Raw genomic sequence first — 22,188 nt, 5'->3', positions numbered from 1 at the left:
GGCTCAGGGTGACATGATCATCACGAAGATTGCTTAGGAAATATCAGGATTGTTTCAGTAAAATCATGCGGATTAGCACCTGTGAAATAAATCAGAAATACTGCAGGAGGAGAGGGGCTTAAAGTCATGCTTGGGGGAAAACAATGGAACAATGTGAAGTTGGTGATTAACATGTGATCACACCACTGTTGTGTAAGGGAAAGGAATAAAATGTATTTGCTTCAGAATTCAGAATTCAGAATGTCAAAGTCAGATTTGGGTAGATCTCACCTCTGTCTTCCCAAGCTTGAATAAAGGCAACTACACATAACCTGTGTGATTGTGTGTTATCCACGCTAACAAAATGGGAAGGGAAACACCATGGGATGCCAGTTTAGGGAGGATGGTGGGATGGAGGTGTCCAGGGAGGGCTGGAGAATCCTGAGGGAGCTGGGAAGGAGCTCAGCCTGGAGAAAAGGAGGCTCAGGGGGACCTTGTGGCTCTGCACAGCTCCTGATGATGCCTAAAATGCTGGTAAAAATTGAGATGCAGACAATGCAGTATAGGGAAAAGGGTATTACCTTGGTTTAATAGGATCCCAGTACAACATCTATACAATTTATGGATCTCACCAATTAGCATATCTATCTAAAATTCCCCAGTAAGAAACCTAACAAATGAAGCAATTGCCCCCTTATTCTAATTACCTCTCCCCCTCAAAAGGTTACAACTTAGTTTACAAAAACATGTCCCAGGGATGAGGCTCTGCTCAAGGTTGGTGCCTCATGTTCTTGAGGTTGTGGAGATGTTTTGTCTTCCCCAAAGAATTCTGAGCTAGGCTGGAGCACAAGGGTTATAAACATGTGGGGCTGAGATACAGGGAGTGAAAGTACAGCAATGGGAAAGGGTAAAAAGTATATAAAAAGGGTATAAAAGTATAATGAAAAAGGACCAAAAACCCATCAGGCATCACTGCCAGGAGGGATTTGGGATCTGATCCCAGGGAACAGGGACAGGAGGAGAGGAACAGCCTCAGGCTGGGCCAGGGGAGGCTCAGGGTGGACAGCAGCAGGAATTTCCTCATGGAAAGGGTGCTCAGGGATTGGAAGGGGCTTCCCGGGGTGGTTTGGAATCCTAATCCCTGGAGGTACCCAAGAATTCCTGGAATTCCACTCCCAGTGCTCTAGGTTGGGGACAAGGTGGACATCAGGCACAGCTTGGACTCAAAGCTCTTCCCCAACCTTGCTGATTCTGGGACTCTATGAAACACTTCACACCCACCCAGGGGTGGAAAAGTGGGAATTGGGTTCCTTTGGGGCAAAATCAGGACAAATCAGGTTCTCTCACCAGCGTGATGACTCCGTACTGCTTCTCCACCTTCCTGCGCAGCTCCCGGAAGCAGCTGGTGAGTCTCTCATGCAGAGGTTTCAGCTGCTCCGTCAGCTTCTCACCATGGATCCGGATACCCTCGGCCAGCAGAGGCATCTGGGGGGTGGAGGGATGGAGCAGGGTGAGCTGGAGGACATAAATCACCTCTGCTGCTCCTCAGGGTGTGAGTTCAGATGGAATTAAAGGGTTTTAATCCATGTTGGTTTGGGTTTGGAGAGGGGAAAAGGAGCAGGGATGCAGCAGGGGAGCTCAGCTGCTGAGCCAGAGCTGCTGACAGGGAGGGAATTTTGGTTTTGAGCTCCAGGGGGTGAAGAAAAATCAGCTTTTTCCCCAGGCCAGGTTGGATGGGGTTTGGGGCAAGCTGGTCCAGGGGAAGCTTCCTTACCCATGGAATTGGATGAGCTTTAAGCTCCTTTCCCACCCAAACCATTCCATGATTCCAGGATTCCCTCTTCCCCACTCATTTCCCACCCAAACCATTCCACAATTCCATAATTCTCTCCACCCAAACCATTCCACAATTCCACAATTCCCTCCATCCAAACCATTCCACAATTCCAGGATTCTCTCCACCCAAACCATTCCACAATTCCAGGATTCCCTCCATCCAAACCATTCCACAATTCCTTCACTCCCTCACCCAAACCATTCCACAATTCCTTCACTCCCTCACCCAAACCATTCCACAATTCCTTCACTCCCTCACCCAAACCATTCCACAATTCCCTGATTCCCTCCACCTAAAACATTCCACAATTCCATAATTCCCTCCACCCAAATCAATCCACAATTCCCTGATTCCCTCCACTCAAAACCATTCCACAATTCCCCAATTCCCTCCACCCAAACCATTCCACAATTCCAGGATTCCCTCCATCCAAACCATTCCACAATTCCCTGATTCCCTGCACCCAAACAATTCCAAAATTCTGTGATTCCCTCCACCCAAACCATTCCATGATTCTATGATTCCCCCTTCCCCACTCATTTCCCACCCAAACCATTCCACAACTCCCTGATTCCCTCCACCCAAACCATTCCATGATTCCCCCTTCCCCACTCATACCCCACTCCCTGCTGTGCAAAATACATTTTAAATACCAGAATTTATCCCTCCTTAGCCCCTGGAGCCGTGTGAGTGTGATTTCAATAATGTGGGAATAACAAACTGCTCTGCGGGGATGGAATACACATCCCAGGAAAACAGGGAATTTCTCAGAGCCATTTGGGTGCAAACAGACCAATCCCAGTGGTCAGGCTGCCAAACCAGCAGCTCTGATGATCCCAGCAAGAAGTGAGAGATATTTGAATATTCATGAGGGAAATGAATCCCAACTTGCTGGCAAATTTTCCAGAGCGCACGGAATATTTCAGGACACACTTTAACACACAGCAGTTTCCTTCAAATAAAAATTAATTGTCCATAAATCTGGTAACTCTGGCTGTGTTCACACTCCAAATGATGGGAACAGATCTGCACTCCCCCAGTGCTCCCAGTTCCCTCCCAGTTCCATACCTGGATGGCGATTTGCTGCTTGAGCAGCTCGATTTTCTCTTGGTCTTCAGGGTGTTCCTGGAGGTATTTCTCTGTGAAGAATGCCTGGCAGCAGAGAGAGAATTGGCACAGGTGACACAGGTGACACAGGTGACACAGGTGAACAGGTGGCACAGGTGGCACAGGTGACACAGGTGACACAGGTGACACAGGGGGAAGATCCTTTAAAAGCAATTCCCTGCCATTATTCATCATATTAAACCCAAATTTTGCTCTTTCCCCAGCACTGAGCTGAGGGACAAAGAACTCAGGGGGGAAAAAAATGGGAAAAGTGGGAACAAACCCCACTTTTTTTTGTTGAAAAAAACCACTTTTTTTTCCAGTGAAACACATGGAAAGAAAGTTACTGCATCAGAAAAGTTTTAGTTCTGATTCCCTCCTGACAAACCAGCATTGCTGTGAAGAACTGAGGTTATTTCTCACTTCAAAGCGAGTGGCAGACCCAAAACCTCGAGTTCTGACTTCAAAAATCCTGTTTTTCAGCAGTCAGTGCCCCACAGCACACAGGGACACCCAAAGCACCTCAAATCCTGCTGGGATTTCCCTGAACTCTGGGATTTTAGCCCTAAAATCTCACATTTTCACCTGGGGTTTGATATAAACATTCAGCAGAAATAAAGATCATGTTGGGATTTGGGCTCCCAGCTTCCTTCAGCAAAGCACTTCACTCTCCTCTCCTCCTGGGTTTACCTTTAATCACCAGAATCTGGTCTTGGTTTCAGGTTGAAAAAACAGAAATCCACTTTTCTGGACGGAAAACTTCAAATTGTGCCAATTCCCATGATGTATCCCATTGAAATGGATCCCAATTCCTGGCCAGAAGAATTCAATTTTTCTTTTTTTCCTAGATAAAACCCCTAATAATTTGTTTCATTTGGGTCTAAAACGACTCTCCAAACGATTTCAACCTCTGAATATATTTTTTTTTTACTTCTGCAAAACTGGACTGTAGTGGAAGTTTATAGGGCTGGAGGTTTGATCCCAAAAATGATGGAGGTGAGGCTGGGAAAAGAATCCTGGATTGGTCCCAGAGGATTTTCCTCGAAAGTGCTTAATTCTTGCAAGAGGAAAAGATGTTGAAAACCCCAACTTTGGCTTTTGGCTACAAGGAAACAATTAAAAGTCAGGTTTCAGCTCACGAAATCCCAATGTTCTGCACTGATCTGCAGCTGGAATAGGAAAATATGAACCAGCAATGAGCATTTCCAGATGTGGCTGCAGAGATTTTGTGTTCTCCAGTTTGAATTGTTTCCCCACTTGGGCAATTCTCAACTTGATGTCAGCTTTAATTTGTAAAATGAAAACCTCAGGGCCAAATTCAGCCCTGGCAGAGCACCCCAGCTCCTCTGGAAGGAGCAGAGTCAGAGCCCAGATCCAATTAACCCCTTTCCCAATTAACCTGTGCCCCTCATTTCCCAGGATGGGACATGGCTGGGGAAATTCTGTGTGTTTTAACCCATTCTGCACGCTTTGTGGAAATCAGAAATGCATTTTGGGTGAGAATGTCGTCATCAGACAGGAGGAATCAACAGTTTCACTTAAACATCACGAAAAAGAGCTCAGACCATTCAGCTGGAGTCAGCTGGGTTAACCTGCAGAGGAAATGCTGATTTTTTCCTGAATTATTTGCTCTTTGCTGTAAGATTCTGACCACAGACAATCTGCTGGCAAGAGAAATCCTTTTTGCCTCATCATTCCCTGTTCACACGAGGGAGAAATGCTGGATTTTGGCTTTTCTGTGTTTCCTGAGCAGATTTTAGTCCCCACTGGGAAGGAAAGAACCCCAGAGGAGCTGAATCCTTCCTCCCCCAGCCCCAAAACCAATCCCTTCCAGCTCAGCCAGTGCCAATCTCTGCTCTGTGCTCTCTTCTCCTCCTGTTCAAGCTCTGCACACCCAGATCCAGAATGTTCCAGACCTTCCCATGGCAGGGGTCAGGAATTCTGGGATGGTTTGGGTTGGAAAGGACCTTAAAGTTCATTTTATCTCCACCTAGGGACAATTCCCACCATCCCAGGGTGCTCCAGCCTGGCCCTGGACACTCCCAGGGAGCCACAGCTTTTCTGGAATTCCATCCCAGCTCCTTCCCACCCTCATTCCTTCCCAAAATCCCATCAAATCCTGGGATTTCAGCCCTAAAATCTCACATTTTCACCCAGGTTTGGTACAAACATTCAACAGCAATAAAGACCATATTGAGATTTGGGCTCCCAGCTTCCTTCCACAAAACACTTCACTCTCCTCTCCCCCTGGCTTCACCTTCATCCCTCTGAAGCCATTCCCTGCATCCTGTCCCTCCATCCCCTGTCCCTCCATCCCCTGTCCCTCCATCCCCTGTCCCCAATCCCTCTCCAGCCCTCCAGGAAAAGGCCCTGAGCTCTCCCTGCATCATCCCCTTCTCCAGGGGGACACTCCCATCTCTGCCAGCCGTCCCCAGGGGTGACAAGGACCTTCTCATAGTTGGTGTAGCCGCCCATGACGGCGGGATCCACGATGCCGCTGAGCAGCATGGAGAGCGGGTGCACGGGCAGGCTGCGGTCCCACGAGTGCTGCTGCACCACGTTGGTGATCTTCTCGTTGGTCAGCTCCATGGTCTCGATGGCGTTCTCCAGGGGGCTGAGCTCCTCCTGGGGAGAGGGAGAGAGGGGCAGAGGGAACTGTCAGTGGGAGGGTGGAGGGTGGAAAGATGGAGGATAGAAGATGGAAGGGTGGAAGGGGAAGGTGGGAAGGAGGGAAGGAGGAAGGATAGAGGATGGGAGGATAAAGGATGAAGGATGGAGGGATGGAAGATGAAGGGATAGGAGGACTGAAGGATGAAGGATGGAAAGATGGAAGAAGGAAGGATAGAAGATGAAAGGATGGAAGGATGGAAAGATTGAAGGAGGAATGATGGAAAGATGGAAGGATAGAGAGATGGAAAGATGGAAGGATGAAAGGATGAAGGATGAAGGATGGAAAGATGGAAAGATGAAGGATGAAGGATGGAAGGAATGAAGGATGGAAAGACAGAAGGATGGAAAGATGGAAGTGGAAAGGATGGAAAGATGGAAGGATGGGAGGATGAAGGATGGAAAGATGAAGGATGGAAGGATGAAGCATGGAAGGATGAAGCATGGAAGGATGAAGCATGGAAATATGGAAAGATGAAGGAGGAAGGATGGAAGGATGAAGGATGAAGGATGGAAAGATGAGGGACGGAAAGATGGAGGATGGAAAGATGGAGGATGGAGGATGAAGGATGGAGGATGGAAGGATGGAAGATGAAGGAGGGAGGATGGAAGGATGGAAGGATGAAGGAGGGAGGATGAAGGATGGAAGGATGAGAGGATGAAAGGATGGAGGATGGAAAGATGGAAGAAGGAAGGATGGACTGATGGGAGGATGAAGGATGGAAGGATGGGAGGACAGAAAGATGAAGGACCAAAAGATGGAATGACAGAAGGAAGGACAGAATGACATTCTTTACCAGAACAGGACAAACCTTCCAAACCTGCACTCAGTTTTTAGGGAGACATTCTCCCCTGTGAGGAAGAATTACCAGCTTTGGGGAATTTGGCAGATGCAGGAACTGCTGAGTGCCCCAGTGCTCTCCCAGTTTGAATCTCACAGCTTGGAGGAATTTCACTCACCCTGCAGCACTGATCACATCTGCAGCACCGTGACTCAGTTTCCCTTTTCAAGGATTTCACACAGAATATGCTCAGAATTCTCTGGAATTCCCAGAGGAGCTGAGCTCCCCCTGGATCCCTGGAAGTGTCCCAGACCACTCTGGAGCACCCTGGGACAGTCTGAGGTGTCCCTGATATCAAACTGGATGATTTTAAAATCCCTCAAACCCCAACCATTTCAGAATTCCACAATTCCATGATTTATTCCTCCCCACTGAGTAAGACACTCAACAATCTGCTTTTCTCTGTGCCACAGGCAGAGCAGAAGGATTGCCATTCCCAACTTTTCCAAGGCTGTTCCAAGGGGATTGCAGTGAACAAACTCACCGTGGTGACCTGTTTGACCTCAAACCACTTGAGGATTCCTGGGAAGGAGTAAGCTGTGGTGTAGGTTGTCCTCTCTATCCACATGTTCTGCTCAGGGAAGGGGAAAAAAAAAATATATATATATCTGAGATGTCAGGAAAATATTGTTGCTGCAATTCAATTCTCTCCTGTGAGGAGTGAGGATTGCAGAAGGAGAATTCAAGAATTCCACAGCTGTTTTCATCTTCCCTGACTGGGATGGAGCTGAGGTGTGATTTGTTTTAAATTTAAATTCAATTGTGATCAAATATTTTATTTAAATTTAATTCTATTTAAATAATTTTGATTTAATTTAGAATTTTGTTGTATTTAAAGCAGTAACAGATTATCACTACTATATCAATATGTAGTAGTATATTATACTATATATACTATTTTACTATTTGTAGTAGTATATTATACTATATTTACTATTTTACTATTTTATTTTAGTATATTAGTATAATATACTGATTTACTATAATTATATTATACTATATATACTATTTTACTATTTCATTTTTATTTAATATTTTACTTTTTTTATTTTACTATTTTTATATATACTATTTTACTACAGTATATTATACTATATATACTATTATACTACATACTACATCAATGTTAATATAGTAATAGATTAATAATATAAATAAAAATAAAATAAATAAAACAAATAAAAATAAAAGAAATAAAATATAATGAAAGTAACACATATCTAAAATACTAATAAAGTAAAAATTATAAAAGAAAATAAAAACAAATTTAAATTTATTTCAATTTAAAGAAACGAAAATTAAATAAACAACAAAATAAGAATTTGGAAAAAAATTATAACTGAATTCTTTCATTTTAAAGACTTTAAAATCAAATTCTGATGGGTTTTGAGGGTTAAAACTCCACCTCTGGAGTCCCTTGGTGTCTCCTACACTGAATTCCCAACCTGCAAGGCCACAGGGAGAGGGAAGAGGTGACACTTGGATCAAAACACCACAAAAAACCACAGAAAAAGCAAAGAACTCACAGCAAACTCATTGTCTGGGTCCTTCTCTCCTTTCCTGACAGGCCTGGAGTGAGTGAACTGCTGCACCTCGTTGGCTCTGTAGTAGCTGCGGAGAGCAGGAAAGGGGATTTTCCAGAGGGAAAGGGGATTTTCCAGAGGGAAAGGTCATTTTTCCAGAGGAAAAGCTGATTTTTCCAGAGGGAGAGGTGATTTTCCCAGAGAGAAAGATGATTTTTCCAGAGGAAAAGTGATTTTCCCAGAGGAAAAGCTGATTTTTCCAGAGGGAAAGCTGATTTTCCAGAAGAAAATGTGATTTTTCCAGAGAAAAAGGTGATTTTTCCAGAGGAAAAGCTGATTTTCCAGAGGAAAAAGCAATTTTTACAGAGAGAAAGGTGATTTTCCAGAGGAAGAGCTGATTTTCCCAGAGGAAAAGGTGATTTTCCAGAAGGAAAGGTCATTTTTATAGAGGAAAAGCTGATTTCCCAGAGGGAGAGGTGATTTTCCCAGAGAGAAAGATGATTTTTCCAGAGGAAAAGTGATTTTCCCAGAGGAAAAGCTGATTTTTCCAGAGGGAAAGCTGATTTTCCAGAAGAAAAGGTGATTTTTCCAGAGAAAAAGGTGATTTTTCCAGAGGAAAAGCTGATTTTCCAGAGGAAAAAGCGATTTTTACAGAGAGAAAGGTGATTTTCCAGAGGAAGAGCTGATTTTCCCAGAGGAAAAGGTGATTTTCCAGAAGGAAAGGTGATTTTTATAGAGGAAAAGCTGATTTCCCAGAGGGAAAGGTGATTTTTCCAGAGGAAAAGGTGATTTTCCAGAGGGAAAGCTGGTTTTCCAGAGGAAAAAGTGATTTTCCCAGAGGAAAAGGGATTTTCCAGAAGGAAAGGTCATTTTTCTAGAGGAAAAGGTGATTTCCCAGAGGAAAAGGTGATTTTCCAGAGGGAAAGAGGATTTTCCAGAGGAAAAGGTGATTTTTCCAGAGGAAAAGCTGATTTTCCAGAGGGAAAAGTGGTTTTCCCAGAGGGAAACAGGACTTTCCAGAGGGAAAGCTGATTTTCCAGAAGAAAAGGTGATTTTTCCAGAGGAAAAGCTGATTTTCCAGTGGAAAAAGTGATTTTCAAGAAGGAAAGGTGATTTTCCAGAGGAAAAGCTGATTTTCCAGAGGGAAAGGTGATTTTCCACAGGAAAAAGTGATTTTCCCAGAGGAAAAGGGATTTTCCAGAAGGAAAGAGAATTTTCCAGAAGGAAAGGTGATTTTCCCAGAGAGAAAGCTGATTTTCCCAGAGGAAAAGGGATTTTCCAGAAGGAAAGGTCATTTTTATAGAGGAAAAGCTGATTTCCCAGAGGGAAAGGTGATTTTTCCAGAGGAAAAGGTGATTTTCCAGAAGGAAAAAGGATTTTCCAGAGAGAAAGCTGATTTTTCCAGAGGAAAAGCTGATTTTCTTCACCTCCCACTCTCCTCACCCAAACATTCAACTCTCTCCTCTCACAGAAAATCAGTGTAAAACCAAAATATTAAATTTACACAAGATTTAATCCGATTCAAACCAAAATATTAAATTTACACAAGTCACCAAAGCACTGCACCTGCTGGGGTGGGGAAAAAACCAAAGGAAACAGTGACAGAAAAGGAAAATAAATGAAATAAATTACTTTAAGATCTGCTCAGGAACAGGTTTGTCCTTGTAGCGAGGCGGCAGGTTCATCACAGGCTTCACGATGAAGCACTGCACATCTGAGCAGCTCTGGTTAAGGAGGAGAAATTAGGAATTCTTGGGGGAAAACGAGAGAAAAAATCCTTTCCTGTTCTCCTTGTTGGATTTTTCCACAATTCCCTGTGCTCTGGTTGGGAAATGGCTCTTGGATTTAGTTGGATTTCCAGCTAAATTCCAGCTAAAAGGGTTTTTTCTTCCAAGCTGATTAATTCATCGCCAATCTCAGGTGTTCTGGTGCTTCCTGAAGGTTGTAATTCCTCGGGAATTAAAAATATTAAAAATTTAAAAAAAAAAGGATTTAATTTACAAATAACAATCACAGAATCCCAGAATGGTTTGGGATGGAAAAGACCTTCAAATCCATCCAGTTCCACCTCCTTCCACTACCCCAGGTTGCTCCAACCTGGCCTTGGACACTTCCAAGGGCTGAAATTCCCTGGAGAAAATCCTTGGGAATCCCAGGCCAGCTGGATTTCTGCTTTGGGAGACAAAAAAAAAGGGAAATGAGGTTCTGCTGGAGGTTCTGGGGATGTTTCTGACTCTTCTCTCACAGTTATTTCTCAGAGAATTATTTATCTGTCAATTATTTATTTCTCAGAGAATTATTTCTCTCACAATCATTTCTCAGAGAATTATTTCTCTCACGATTATTTCTATTCTTCCTCCCACTCCTACTTTTCAGATTAATGAATTTATTGATACAGGAATTGTTTTTAATCAAGGAATGGCTGCTTCACCTTCACCTTTCACACCTATGAATGATGACAGATATTAAATAAAATCAGGAATTATATCTCTAAGCACAACAGATCGTCGTGTTTTTCCCAAATTCTGCTTTAAGGACTGTGCTGAGGCTTTAGAGAAGCAAAAAAAGGGTTGGGGAGCAGGGGAACCCCTGGGGCTCAGCACAGCTCACCCAGCACCTTATCACCAATAGGAAAATTAGGAATTTTGTCACAAAAGAGCAGAAAAACCAGCCTAAAGAAAAATAAAATCGAGCCTGAGACAAAGGAGGTTAAAAAAGCCTGGAAGTAAAAGCAGCCAGAGAAGCAGCAAGGTCTGCCTGATGCCTGATGGGTTTTTGTCCTTTTTCATTATACTTTTATACCCTTTTTATATCCTTTTTACCCTTTCCCATTGCTGTACTTTCACTCCCTGTATCTCAGCCCCACATGTTTATAACCCTTGTGCTCCAGCCTAGCTCAGAATTCTTTGAGAAGACAAAACATCTCCACAATCTCAAGAACATGAGGCACCAACCTTGAGCAGAGCCTCATCCCTGGGACATGTTTTTGTAAACTAAGTTGTAACCTTTTTGGGGGAGAGGTAATTAGAATAAGGGGGCAATTGCTTCATTTGTTAGGTGTCTTATTGGGGAATTTTAGATAGATATGCTAATTGATGAGGTCCATAAATTGTATACAGCTTGTACCCAGGACCTTTTTTTTTGTTGTAGTACCACCTTTGATGGAAATGCACCTGGGATCCTATTAAACCAAGGTGATTCCCTTTTCCCTATACTGTGAGATCCTATTAAACCAAGGTAATTCCCTTTCCCCTATACTGTGAGATCCTATTAAACCAAGGTAATTCCCTTTCCCCTATACTATATATATGTATTTTTACCAGATTTTAGGCATCACACCCAAGAGAGCAGAGCTCTGGGCACTCCTCACCTCTTCACGAGGTTTTTGGGTGTCCAGCCTGTCCCAAATCCTGGACCCCAAACACCCCCAAAGCTGGGAACAGCTCAGACCTTCAGCCAAACCCTACAGCTGGAGCTCACCCCACCCCAAACCATCCCAAACCCACTGCCAGATGCAGGGGGAGCAGCTGGAGCAAAGCTGCAGCACCAGAGGTGTTTCTGATCCCAACTTTGGGCTTGGATGGATTTTAATTTCCTGTGTGGATGCAGAGCTTGGCAGGAGGATCGCAAAGGGAGCATCTGCTGGGGATTTTTGCACAAGAATTTGGGGCCAAAATGGACCAGCAGACTTTCCAGCTGGCCTGGAAGCTCAGGAGGTTGCCCAGGAATACAGGCTGGGAGCTCAGGAATTGGGTTTTGCTGGTGTGAATCCTCCAGGAGGCACATCTGGAGCATCTCCACTGGGGTGACACACAATTCTGGGGATCCTAATCCTGGTGGGGAGTTTGGGACAGCCTGGAGTGCCAGCAGCAAGGGGGGAAATAATCAGAATTAAAAAATAATCAGAAGTAAAAAATAATCAGAATTAAAAAATAATCAGAATTAAAAAATAATCAGGGCTGTTATTAAATTAAAAAATAATCAGGGCAACAACTTTCAGTGAATTATCAATTCCTCACAGAGGGATTTTGGGGTGAAAAACACACAAACCCCAGAATTTCCTAAATGCTGATGGACTGCAAGGAAGAAGGGAACACTTTTCCCTTTTTCTCCCAATTTCACTGCCTGTATTTCACATCTTTCACCCCAAAAATACCCAACTGGTCCCAGTATGGCTGGAAGAGCAGCACCACCTGAGTGGGAACACAGAAAATCTTCATGTGGTGTGTTCCTCGCCCTGACAGCAACTTCTGCAACTCTGGCAGCACCAAAATCACAATATTAACTCAATTCCCCATCGCAATTCTGGATATTTCTATCCCCACAGCCTAAAAATCCCCAGCAGCAAAAATCTCATTATCCCTGCTGCTCCACAGTTGTGTTATTATGGGGAAGAAGCAGCTCTGGGATGTCCCAAAACGCCCTAAACCCCAAATATACACTGTTTTGGGGAGGTTTTGATGTCCCAAAATGCCCCTAAACCCCAAAGATACACTGTTTTGGGGAGGTTTGGATGTCCCAAAACACCCAAAACCCCAAAGATACACTGTTTTGGGGAGCTTTTCATGTCCCAAAATGCCCTAAATCCCAAAGATATGCTCTTCTGGGGAGGTTTTGATGTCCCAAAACCCCAAAGACACACTGTTTTGGGGACATTTTGATGTCCCAAAATGCCCCAAACCCCAAAGATTAACTGTTCTGGGGAGGTTTTGATGTCCCAAAATGCCCTAAATGCCAAAGATACAGTTTTGATGTCCCAAAATGCCCTAAACCCCAAAGACACACTGTTTTGGGGAGGTTTTGATGTCCAAAAGCACCCAAAACCCCAAAGATACAATGTTTTGGGGAGCTTTTGATGCCCCAAAACCCCAAAGATACACTGTTTTGGGGAGGTTTGGATGTCCCAGAACACCCTAAACCCCAAAGATACACTGTTCTGGGGAGGTTTTGATGTCCCAAAGCACCTAAACCCCAAAGATACCCTTTTTTTGGAGCTTTTGATGTCCCAAAATGCCCTAAACCCCAAAGATACACTGTTTTGGGGATATTCTGATGTCCCAAACCCCAAAGATACACTGTTTTGGGGAGCTTTTGACATCCCAAACCCCAAAGATACACTGTTTTGGGGAGCTTTTGACATCCCAAACCCCAAAGATACACTGTTTTGGGAGGTTTTGATGTCCCAAACCCCAAAGATACACTCTTTGGGGAGCTTTTGACATCCCAAAAAGCCCTAAACCCCGAAGATATGTTGTTTTGGGGACATTTTGATGCCCCCAAACCCCAAAGATACACTGTTTTGGGGACATTCTGATGTCCCAAAACCCCAAAGATACACTGTTTTGGGGACATTCTGATGTCCCAAAACCCCAAAGATACACTGTTTTGGGGACATTCTGATGTCCTCTGCAGGAGGGGCAGTGCTGCTCATCTTCTCAGCGCTGGGGAACTGAGTCAGCAGCTTCAGGTTGAAATCCTCCCTGCGCTCGTACTCCTTGCCTCGGTAGATGAAAATCTTGTTCTGGGGGGAAAAAGGGAATTAAAACTCGATAAAGCAACAGGACAGAGCTTTGCAAACATGCCAGAGTTTGGGGTTTTTTTTATGGGAAGGGTTGGTGCCAGCTGGGCAGAGAGGAGAGGGGAGGGAAGGGATATGGATTGGGGTGAGGGGAGCATTGGATTTGTCTGAAAAATTGTCTAAAATTGTCCAAAAAATGCATTTCCCCACAGAGAATCACCAAACAGAGCAGGAGATTTTAAGGGTCACACCTTCAAAGGGACACCCTTAAACACCCTCGAAGACCTGGGTTGGGGTGAAGGACAGCAGGAGCAAAGCCTGGCAAGGGGAACCTTGGATTTGTCTGACAAATTGTCTAAAATTGTCAAAAAATTCATTTCCACACAGAGAATCATCAAACAGAGATGGGAAGGAGATTTTAAGGGTCATAAATTCAAAGGGACACCCTCAAAGACATGGGTTGGGGTGAAGCACAGCAACTCCCAGGAGCAAGGGGAACATTGGATTTGTCTGAAAAATTGCTTAAAATTGTCTAAAAAATGCATTTTCTCCACAGAAAACCATCAAACAGAGCTGGGAAGGAGCTTTTAAGGGTCATAAATTCAAAGGGACACCCTCAAACACCTGGGTTGGGGTGAGGGACAGCAACTCCCAGGAGCAAGGCCTTGTGAGGGGAACCTTGGATTTGTCTGAAAAATTGTCTAAAATTGTCCAAAAAATGCATTTCTCCACAGAAAACCATCAAACAGAGCTGGGGAAGAGCTTTTAAGGGTCACACCTTCAAAGGGACACCTTGAAACACCCTCAAACACCCGGGCTGGGGTGAGGGACAGCAACTCCCAGGAGCAAGGCCTTGTGAGGGGAATGTTGGATTTGTCTAAAAAATTGTCTAAAATTGTCAAAAAAAATTCATTTCCACACAGAGAATCATCAAACAGAGCTGGGGAGGAGCTTTGAAGGGTCACACCTTCACAGGGACACACTTAAACACCCCCAAAGACCTGGGTTGGGGTGAAGCACAGCAACTTCCAGGAGCAAAGCTTGGCAAGGGGAACACTGGATTTGTCTGAAAAATTGTCTAAAATTGTCTAAAAAATTCATTTCTCCGCAGAGAATCATCAAACAGAGCTGGGGAGGAGATTTTAAGGGTCACACCTTCAAAGGGACACCCTCAAAGACATGGGTTGGGGTGAAGCACAGCAACTCCCAGGAGCAAAGCCTGGTGAGGGGAACCTTGGATTTGTCTGAAAAATTATCTAAAATTGTTTAAAAAATTCATTTCTCCACAGAGAATCATCAAACAGAGCTGGGGAGGAGCTTTTAAGGGTCACACCTTCAAAGGGAAACCCTCAGAGACATGGGTTGGGGTGAAGCACAGCAACTCCCAGGAGCAAGGGGAACCTTAGATTTTTCTGAAAAATTGTCAAAAATTGTCCAAAAACTGCATTTCTCCACAGAAAACCATCAAACAGAGCTGGGGAGGAGCTTTTAAGGGTCACACCTTCAAAGGGACACCTTGAAACACCCTCAAACACCCGGGCTGGGGTGAGGGACAGCAACTCCCAGGAGCAAGGCCTTGTGAGGGGAATGTTGGATTTGTCTAAAAAATTGTCTAAAATTGTCAAAAAAAATTCATTTCCACACAGAGAATCATCAAACAGAGCTGGGGAGGAGCTTTTAAGGGTCACACCTTCAAAGGGAAACCCTCAGATACCCTCAAGGACATGGGTTGGGGTTAAGCACAGCAACTCCCAAAAGCAAAGCCTGGTGAGAGAAACATTGGATTTGTCTGAAAAAATGCTTAAAATTGTCTCTGTTTGATACTGAAATGCTCTGAAATGCAACAATCCCATTTCAGAGGAAGCACAAACACAAAAGGCTTGAGTTTAAACAGGCTAGAGTCTGTTTAAATCCATAGAATAACTTTTCCATCATCTAAAAAAAACTTATTTCAATGCCCTGACTCCATTCAAGCTGCTAACACACAGAATTTCATCTCTGAAATTGTCTCTGTTTGACACTGAAATGCTCCAATCCAATTTCAGAAGAAGCACAAACAGAGTCTGTTTAAATCCATAGAATAACTTTTCAATAATCTAAAAAAACTATTTCAATGCCCTGACTCCATTCAAGCTGGTAACACACCGAATTTCATCTCTGAAATTATCTCTTTTTGACACTGAAATGCTCTGAACACTGCTGGGATTTGGATCTGGCAATGCCACTGAAAATAAAGGGAATTTGGCACTGGATTTTCCTGGAAGCTCTGCAGACGTTGTGACTTTCAGGGTCCCCAGCAGTGCAGAAATCGAGGGAGGAAGGATCCTTACCCTGAGGAAAGAGGGAAATCCTTGTCCATAGTACCCAACAGCAAAGTACTCGGGCTGGGGCCTCATGGCCTTCATGATGTTCTCATAAAAAGTTGCTCTTTTTTTCTGGAAAAGAAGAAAAAGACACAGTGTGACTCTGGAGAGCCCCAGGACACTGCCAGGCTGCCATTCCCAGGGAGAATTCTCATAAAAAGTTGGGTTTTTTTCTGGAAAAAAAGAAAAAAAACACCACAGTTTGACTCTGGAGAGCTCCAGGACACTGCCAGGCTGCCATTCCCAGGGACAATTCTCATAAAATTAGCTCTTTTTTTCTAGAAAAGAAGCAAAAACCACAGTTTCACTCTGGAGAGCTCCAGGACACTGCCAGGCTGCCATTCCCAGGGATAATTTTAATAAAAAGTCTTTTTTTTTTCTGGAAAAGAAAAAAACCACAATTTGACTCTGGAGAGCTCCAGGACACTGCCAGGCTGCCATTGCCAGGGATAATTCCTGATTTCTGAGCTCTGCCCTGCAGAAAACTCTTCACAATTGCTTTTTTTTTTTGGTGCAGTGCCTCACCCTGTGCCGTTTCCTTGACTAAATATTTGCTTTTCCTGGGCCACAACCAACTTCATTTCCTGCTCTGCAGACACCAGAGGCTGTGGCTTTTAGGATTCCAGGAGGATTCCTGAAACCCTTCATTGGGGGAAAACAAATTCAATGTAAATCTAAATCTATCCCAAAATCCAGCAGCCAGAAATGGTGACAAATGTCAGGGAGCTGGCAGAATCCAAGCAGTGGCTTTTAGGATTCCAGGAGGATCCTTGAAACCCTTCACTGGGGGAAAACAAATTCAATCTAAATCTAAGTCCATCCCAAAATCCAGCAGCCAGAAATGGTGACAAATGTCAGGGAACTGGCAGAACCCAAGCAGTGGCTTTTAGGATTTCAGGAGGATTCCTGAAATCCTCCACTGGGGGAAAACAAATGTGATGTAAATCTGAATCCATCCCAAAATCCAGCAGCCAGAAATGGTGACAAATGTCAGGGAACTGGCAGAACCCAAGCTGTGGCTTTTAGGATTCCAGGAGGATTCCTGAAATCCTTCACTGGGGGAAAACAAATTCAATGTAAATCTAAATCCATCCCGAAATCCAGCAGCCAGAAATGGTGACAAATGTCAGGGAACTGGCAGAATCCAAGCTGGGCAGATGATTCTGCTGTGGAAGAACACAATGACCATCTGGTAACCCCAAAAAGCAGACTTCAGAGCCAGGAGGATTCTCCAGCTCTGTGTTCATCACCACAGAAATAACAAGGTGATGAGATATTGATGGAGGCTGAAAATACACGTTGGTTGTTAATTTTATTTGGTTAAAATACACTTTGGTTGTTAATTTTATTTGGTTAAAATACAGTTTGGTTGTTAATTTTATTTGGTTAAAATCAAGAATTCTCATCATCAGCACACAGTATTGTCATGCTAATTTAATTAGAGGGTGCAAAGAAACTAGGAAAATATTTATTTTACTCCTAAGCTTTACAAATCCACGGGGTTAAGCTGGTTTGTTTGCCTTCAAACATAAATTTATTTTAGGCTTATCCAGCTCAGCAATATTAATTCAAGCAGTCAGCAGCCTGCTGGAAATGGAGGGAAAAAAAAAGCCTCACCAGGAGATTCCCAAGTCCCTCGTAGTCAAAAATCTTATTTTCATACATGTCAGCCAACTCCTTGCTCAGCTCAATGGCTTTTTCCCACATCTCCAGGAGGGCAGGAAGGGGAGGAGGAGGAGGAAAATCAAAAAACATGAAAGAGTCAGTTAAAAGCCTTCATTAGCACAGATAGGTAAACAAAAAAATGCAGCTGATTTTCTATTTCATGCTCTGCCAGGTTTCCCTCAGACTCTGGGATGTGCTTTATTCATTTAATTTTTTTTTTTTGGAGTAATTATTCCAGTGCTGCAGATCTTGTGATCTGGAGATCTGAGAGGGATGTGCTTTATTAATTTTATTTTTTTTTTTGGAGTAATTATTCCAGTGCTTTAGATCTGGTGATCTGGAGATCTGAGAGGGATGTGCTTTATTAATTTTATTTTTTTTTTTGGAGTAATTATTCCAGTGCTTTAGATCTGGTGATTTGGAGATCTGAGAGGGATGTGCTTTATTTTTTTTTTTTTTTTGGGAGTAATTATTCCAGTGCTGCAGATCTGGTGATTTGGAGAACTGAGAGGGATGTGCTTTATTAATTTTTTTTTTGTAGTAATTATTCCAGTGCTGCAGATCTGGTGATTTGGAGATCTGAGAAGGATGTGCTTTATTAATTTAATTTTTTTGAGTAATTATTCCAGTGCTGCAGACCTTGTGATTTGGAGATCTGAGAGGGATGTGCTTTATTAATTTTATTTTATTTTTTTTTGGAGTAATTATTCCAGTGCTGCAGATCTGGTGATTTGGAGATCTGAGAGGAATCAGATCAGAGGAATTTGGAGATCTGAGATCACAGGTCTGTGATCCTGGCAGGGAAAAGGAGGAAGGACAGGTCTGAGCAGCACAGAGAGAGGCTCAGCTGGGCTCCTCCTGCTGCAGCCAGCACTTCCTTGGGGTTGTCTCATCAGGGAATTGTGGAATTTGGGTGGGAAGGACCTTAAATCCATCCAGTGCCACCCCAGGGACATCTCCTGCTGTCCCAGGTGATCCCAGCCTGGCCTTGGACAATTCCAGGGATCTCTGGGAATTCCATCCCAGCCTCTCCCCACCCTCCCAGGGAGGAATTCCTGCCCAAAATCCCACCTGAATTTCCCCTCTTGCAGCTCAAACCCATTCAGCCTGGCAGAAGGTGAATCCCTCACCACCTCTCCAAGGTCAGCCAGGAAAGCCCCACTCCCTGCCATCCCAAACCCCAAAATCCTGCCAGCAGCCCACAGGCAGGAAGGCAAACCCCTGTGCCGTTCCCACCCACCCAGAACCCTAAAAAGGCTCATTTCCCAGCCTCTTTGGCCACCACAAACAGGACAAACCCCAACATTCCTGGTGTGGAACCCCAGCAGATGTGGAACCCCAGCAGATGTGCAACCCCAGCAGATGATGTGCAACCCCAGCAGATATGGAACCCCAGGAGATGTGGAACCCCAGCAGATGATGTGCAACCCCAGCAGATATGGAACCCCAGCAGATGTGCAACCCCAGGAGATATGGAACCCCAGCAGATGTCCAACCCCAGCAGATGTGGAACCCCAGGAGATGTGGAACCCCAGCAGATGATGTGCAACCCCAGCAGATATGGAACCCCAGGAGATGTGGAACCCCAGGAGATGTGGAACCCCAGCAGATGTGGAATCCCAGCAGATGTGCAACCCCAGCAGATGATGTGCAATCCCAGCAGGTGATGTGCAACCCCAGCAGATGAGCAACCCCAGGAGATGTGGAACCCCAGCAGATGTGCAACCCCAGCAGATGTGCAACCCCAGGAGATGATGTGCAACCCCAGCAGATGTGCAACATCTGCATTCACCCCCTGCAACCAACCCCAACCCCCTGAGGCAGGAATTCCCCACCAGGAGACCCCAAATCCAGCCCCAGGGGCACTGCCAGGGCAGGCTGGGTGGGTTGGACACTCACCTTGCCCCTGTCGAAGAAGGAGATGATCTCCTGGTAGAGCTTCTCCTTGAGCTCCTGCTGGGAGGTGACATAGTAGGTGTCCCTCTGCAGCAGGTGGGGGACACAGGGCTGCTCGGACCACTGCGGTGGATGGATGGAGGGATGGATGGATGGAGGGATGGATGGGGAAAAGCAAAGTGAGAGAAATTTTGGAATTCTGGATTTGGAATGATGTTCCCAGAGAAATCCTTACGGAGGGATTCCAAGCAAATCCCTCGGCAAAGCAAGGGAAGCTTTGCAGAGATAAAAATAAAGATATTTTCTCACTGCAGCACCAGGAGGATTTAATACATTTATGCTAAGAATTGTTTTGCTTTTATTGTTATTATGTACTTAGATCGCTTGTTTTATAGATTTTATAATGTATAATTATTATAGGTTATATGTCTATCATTATATATATCATTGTATCATTACCTATAATTATATTGTTATGTATATATCATTATATATATAACATCATTATATCTATAATATCAATATATAAAATATCATAATAATGCCAGTAATTGTATCATTATGGATCTATCATTGTATCTATAATATTATATATAACATAATAATATCAATAATTGTATCATCATGGATTTATCATTGTGTATATAATATTATATATATCATAGTAATACCAATAATTGTATCATCATGGATTTATCATTGTGTATATAATATTATACATATCATAGTAATGCCAATAATTGTATCATTATGGATCTATCATTGTATCTATAATATTATATATATCATAATTATATCAATAATTGTATCGTTATGGATCTATCATTGTATATATAATATTATATATATCATAATAATACCAATAATTATATCATTATGCATATATCATTGTATATATAATATTATATATCATAATAATATCAATATCATTATAATATTATATATACAATGATAGATCCATAATGATATTGATATTATTATGATATATATAATATTATATATACAATGATTTTTGCATATATATCATAATAATATCAATAATTATATCATTATGCATATATCATTGTATAATGATATTATATATAATATTATATATATAAATAATGATATAATTATTGATTATATATATCATCATTATCATCATTTTTCTGTGTAATCCGCAAGGCTGTCAATCCCCTAAACACCCACTGCCACCACATGATTCAAACCCATATTAACAACAGAAAAAAAACCCCAAAGTGGTCAATTCTGAGCCATTTCTGCTCCATTTAAATCCCAAACCTGCCAGAGGGAACTCATTTTGGGTTGGTTTGAATACCTGGAGCAGCTCTGCGTGCAGCAGCAGCGTGTAGGCAGCCTCGGTGAAATTCTCACAGTCTGTGTGCAAATCCCTCAGTTTGTACAAATACCTGAGCAAAACCAAAAATTCCTGGATGGGAAAATCACCTGGATCCACGGGAACACCGAGGGAATAAAGGTTTTTTTTCCAGGCTGAAGGAAAAAAAGGATTTAACCTACCTGATGTAAATGTCCTCTCGCTTCTTCTCCTTGTAAAAATTCTGCCAACAACGGAAAAAAATCACACTTGGATAAAGCCAAGCAGCACAGGGCTGCAGAATCATCTCCAGACAGGTAAATTGGGCAGCAGTTTGAGGAATTTCAGGGATTTTTGGTGGTATTTTGGCTGCTCAGGTGGATCCACCCCTCAGTGCCAGGTGGGGCCACCAGCACCTCCAGGAAAGGGGAAAATCTGAGAAATTCCTCGTCTAGAATGATCCAGAATTCCCAATTCCCATCTTCCCTGCCTGCATTCCAGGGCTCACATCACCCTGTGCACAAGGATCAGCCAATATCTCGATTTTGGACTGCTCACCTTTTTTATATTTCCAGCTCCAGACTGATTTGGCCACACCATTCACCAAAAAACCCACAAAGAATTCCTCAAAACCCTCCTCCAGGTGAAAAAAAAATTCCAAGGGGGTCTCCCAAAATTCCAGGGGAGGTGTCCCAAGCCCTTTGGCTGCTCTTAGAATTCTGAGGCAGGCAGGGTTAAAGGGATAAAAGGGTTTTTTAATAGGTATTTTAATAGGATTTGGGTGTTTTAATAGGATTTTAGGTGCACAGCTCTGCAAAGGTGGAACACCCCGAGATGCACACACCATATGGTGGAAATAGAATTTTTACAGACTTTGCAAATTAGTTTATCTGTCTAAAATCCACCAGTAAGAAACCTAATAAATGAAGTAATGTTTCCCCTGTTTTAAGAACCTCTCCCCAAATGAGGCCACAGATCAGTTTGCAAAATATATTCCAGAGAGGTTTCAACCAACATTGAAACCTCAATTTTTTGATAGCATAGAGATTTCTAGCTTTTTACTGTGAATGTTTGGTCTTTCCGCCTTGCAGAACCTCAAAATTAAGCTAGAATATCATGATGTTTTAGGATTTTAGCTTCTATATTTTTCATGTATCTATAATCCTGTAATTCTTCAGTATATAATTCTGGACTCCACTCAGGGTGCTGAGCTGATTTCTCTCATTTTTAGCCAAAACAATTCCTCTCCAAGCCCAAAACTCAAGGACACCTCACTGTCTCAGAGCCCCAAGATATGGAAACAGCAGTGAATGAACTGGGGGAGCAAACTTGGAGTGATTGACTTCATTAGCTGGAGCTGTAATTGGAGGATTAACCCTGAGATGCAAATGGACAGAACTTATAAAGGATGAAAAACTCCTGACTTATAAAAACTTATAAAGTATGACAAACTGGTGCCCTGCTGTCCATGTTGGG

At 43.2% G+C, this 22,188-nt stretch overlaps 1 protein-coding gene across 1 annotated transcript in view; it reads right to left on the bottom strand.

The window, feature by feature from the left end:
• The window catches only part of DOCK5 (dedicator of cytokinesis 5), a 109,143-nt gene that overhangs the window by 6,000 nt on the left and 80,955 nt on the right, over positions 1 to 22,188 (bottom strand). Inside the window, exons 36-47 of the mRNA XM_085080493.1 lie at positions 20,916 to 20,956; positions 20,716 to 20,806; positions 19,401 to 19,520; positions 17,454 to 17,543; positions 15,804 to 15,908; positions 13,335 to 13,476; positions 9,588 to 9,669; positions 7,959 to 8,043; positions 6,917 to 7,003; positions 5,372 to 5,548; positions 2,885 to 2,968; positions 1,327 to 1,464 (exon numbers count right to left, since the gene is read on the bottom strand). Of these exons, the coding sequence (XP_084936619.1) occupies positions 1,327 to 1,464; positions 2,885 to 2,968; positions 5,372 to 5,548; positions 6,917 to 7,003; positions 7,959 to 8,043; positions 9,588 to 9,669; positions 13,335 to 13,476; positions 15,804 to 15,908; positions 17,454 to 17,543; positions 19,401 to 19,520; positions 20,716 to 20,806; positions 20,916 to 20,956 (1,242 nt within the window). The remainder of the gene's footprint in view (positions 1 to 1,326; positions 1,465 to 2,884; positions 2,969 to 5,371; positions 5,549 to 6,916; positions 7,004 to 7,958; positions 8,044 to 9,587; positions 9,670 to 13,334; positions 13,477 to 15,803; positions 15,909 to 17,453; positions 17,544 to 19,400; positions 19,521 to 20,715; positions 20,807 to 20,915; positions 20,957 to 22,188) is intronic.

The sequence above is a fragment of the Lichenostomus cassidix genome, chromosome 22, assembly GCF_008360975.1.
Source record: "Lichenostomus cassidix isolate B80296 chromosome 22, HeHo_3.0, whole genome shotgun sequence".
Lineage (NCBI taxonomy): Eukaryota > Metazoa > Chordata > Aves > Passeriformes > Meliphagidae > Lichenostomus > Lichenostomus cassidix.
The sequence above is the reverse complement of the archived record's forward strand: the minus strand, read 5'-3'. Positions and strand labels throughout refer to the sequence as shown.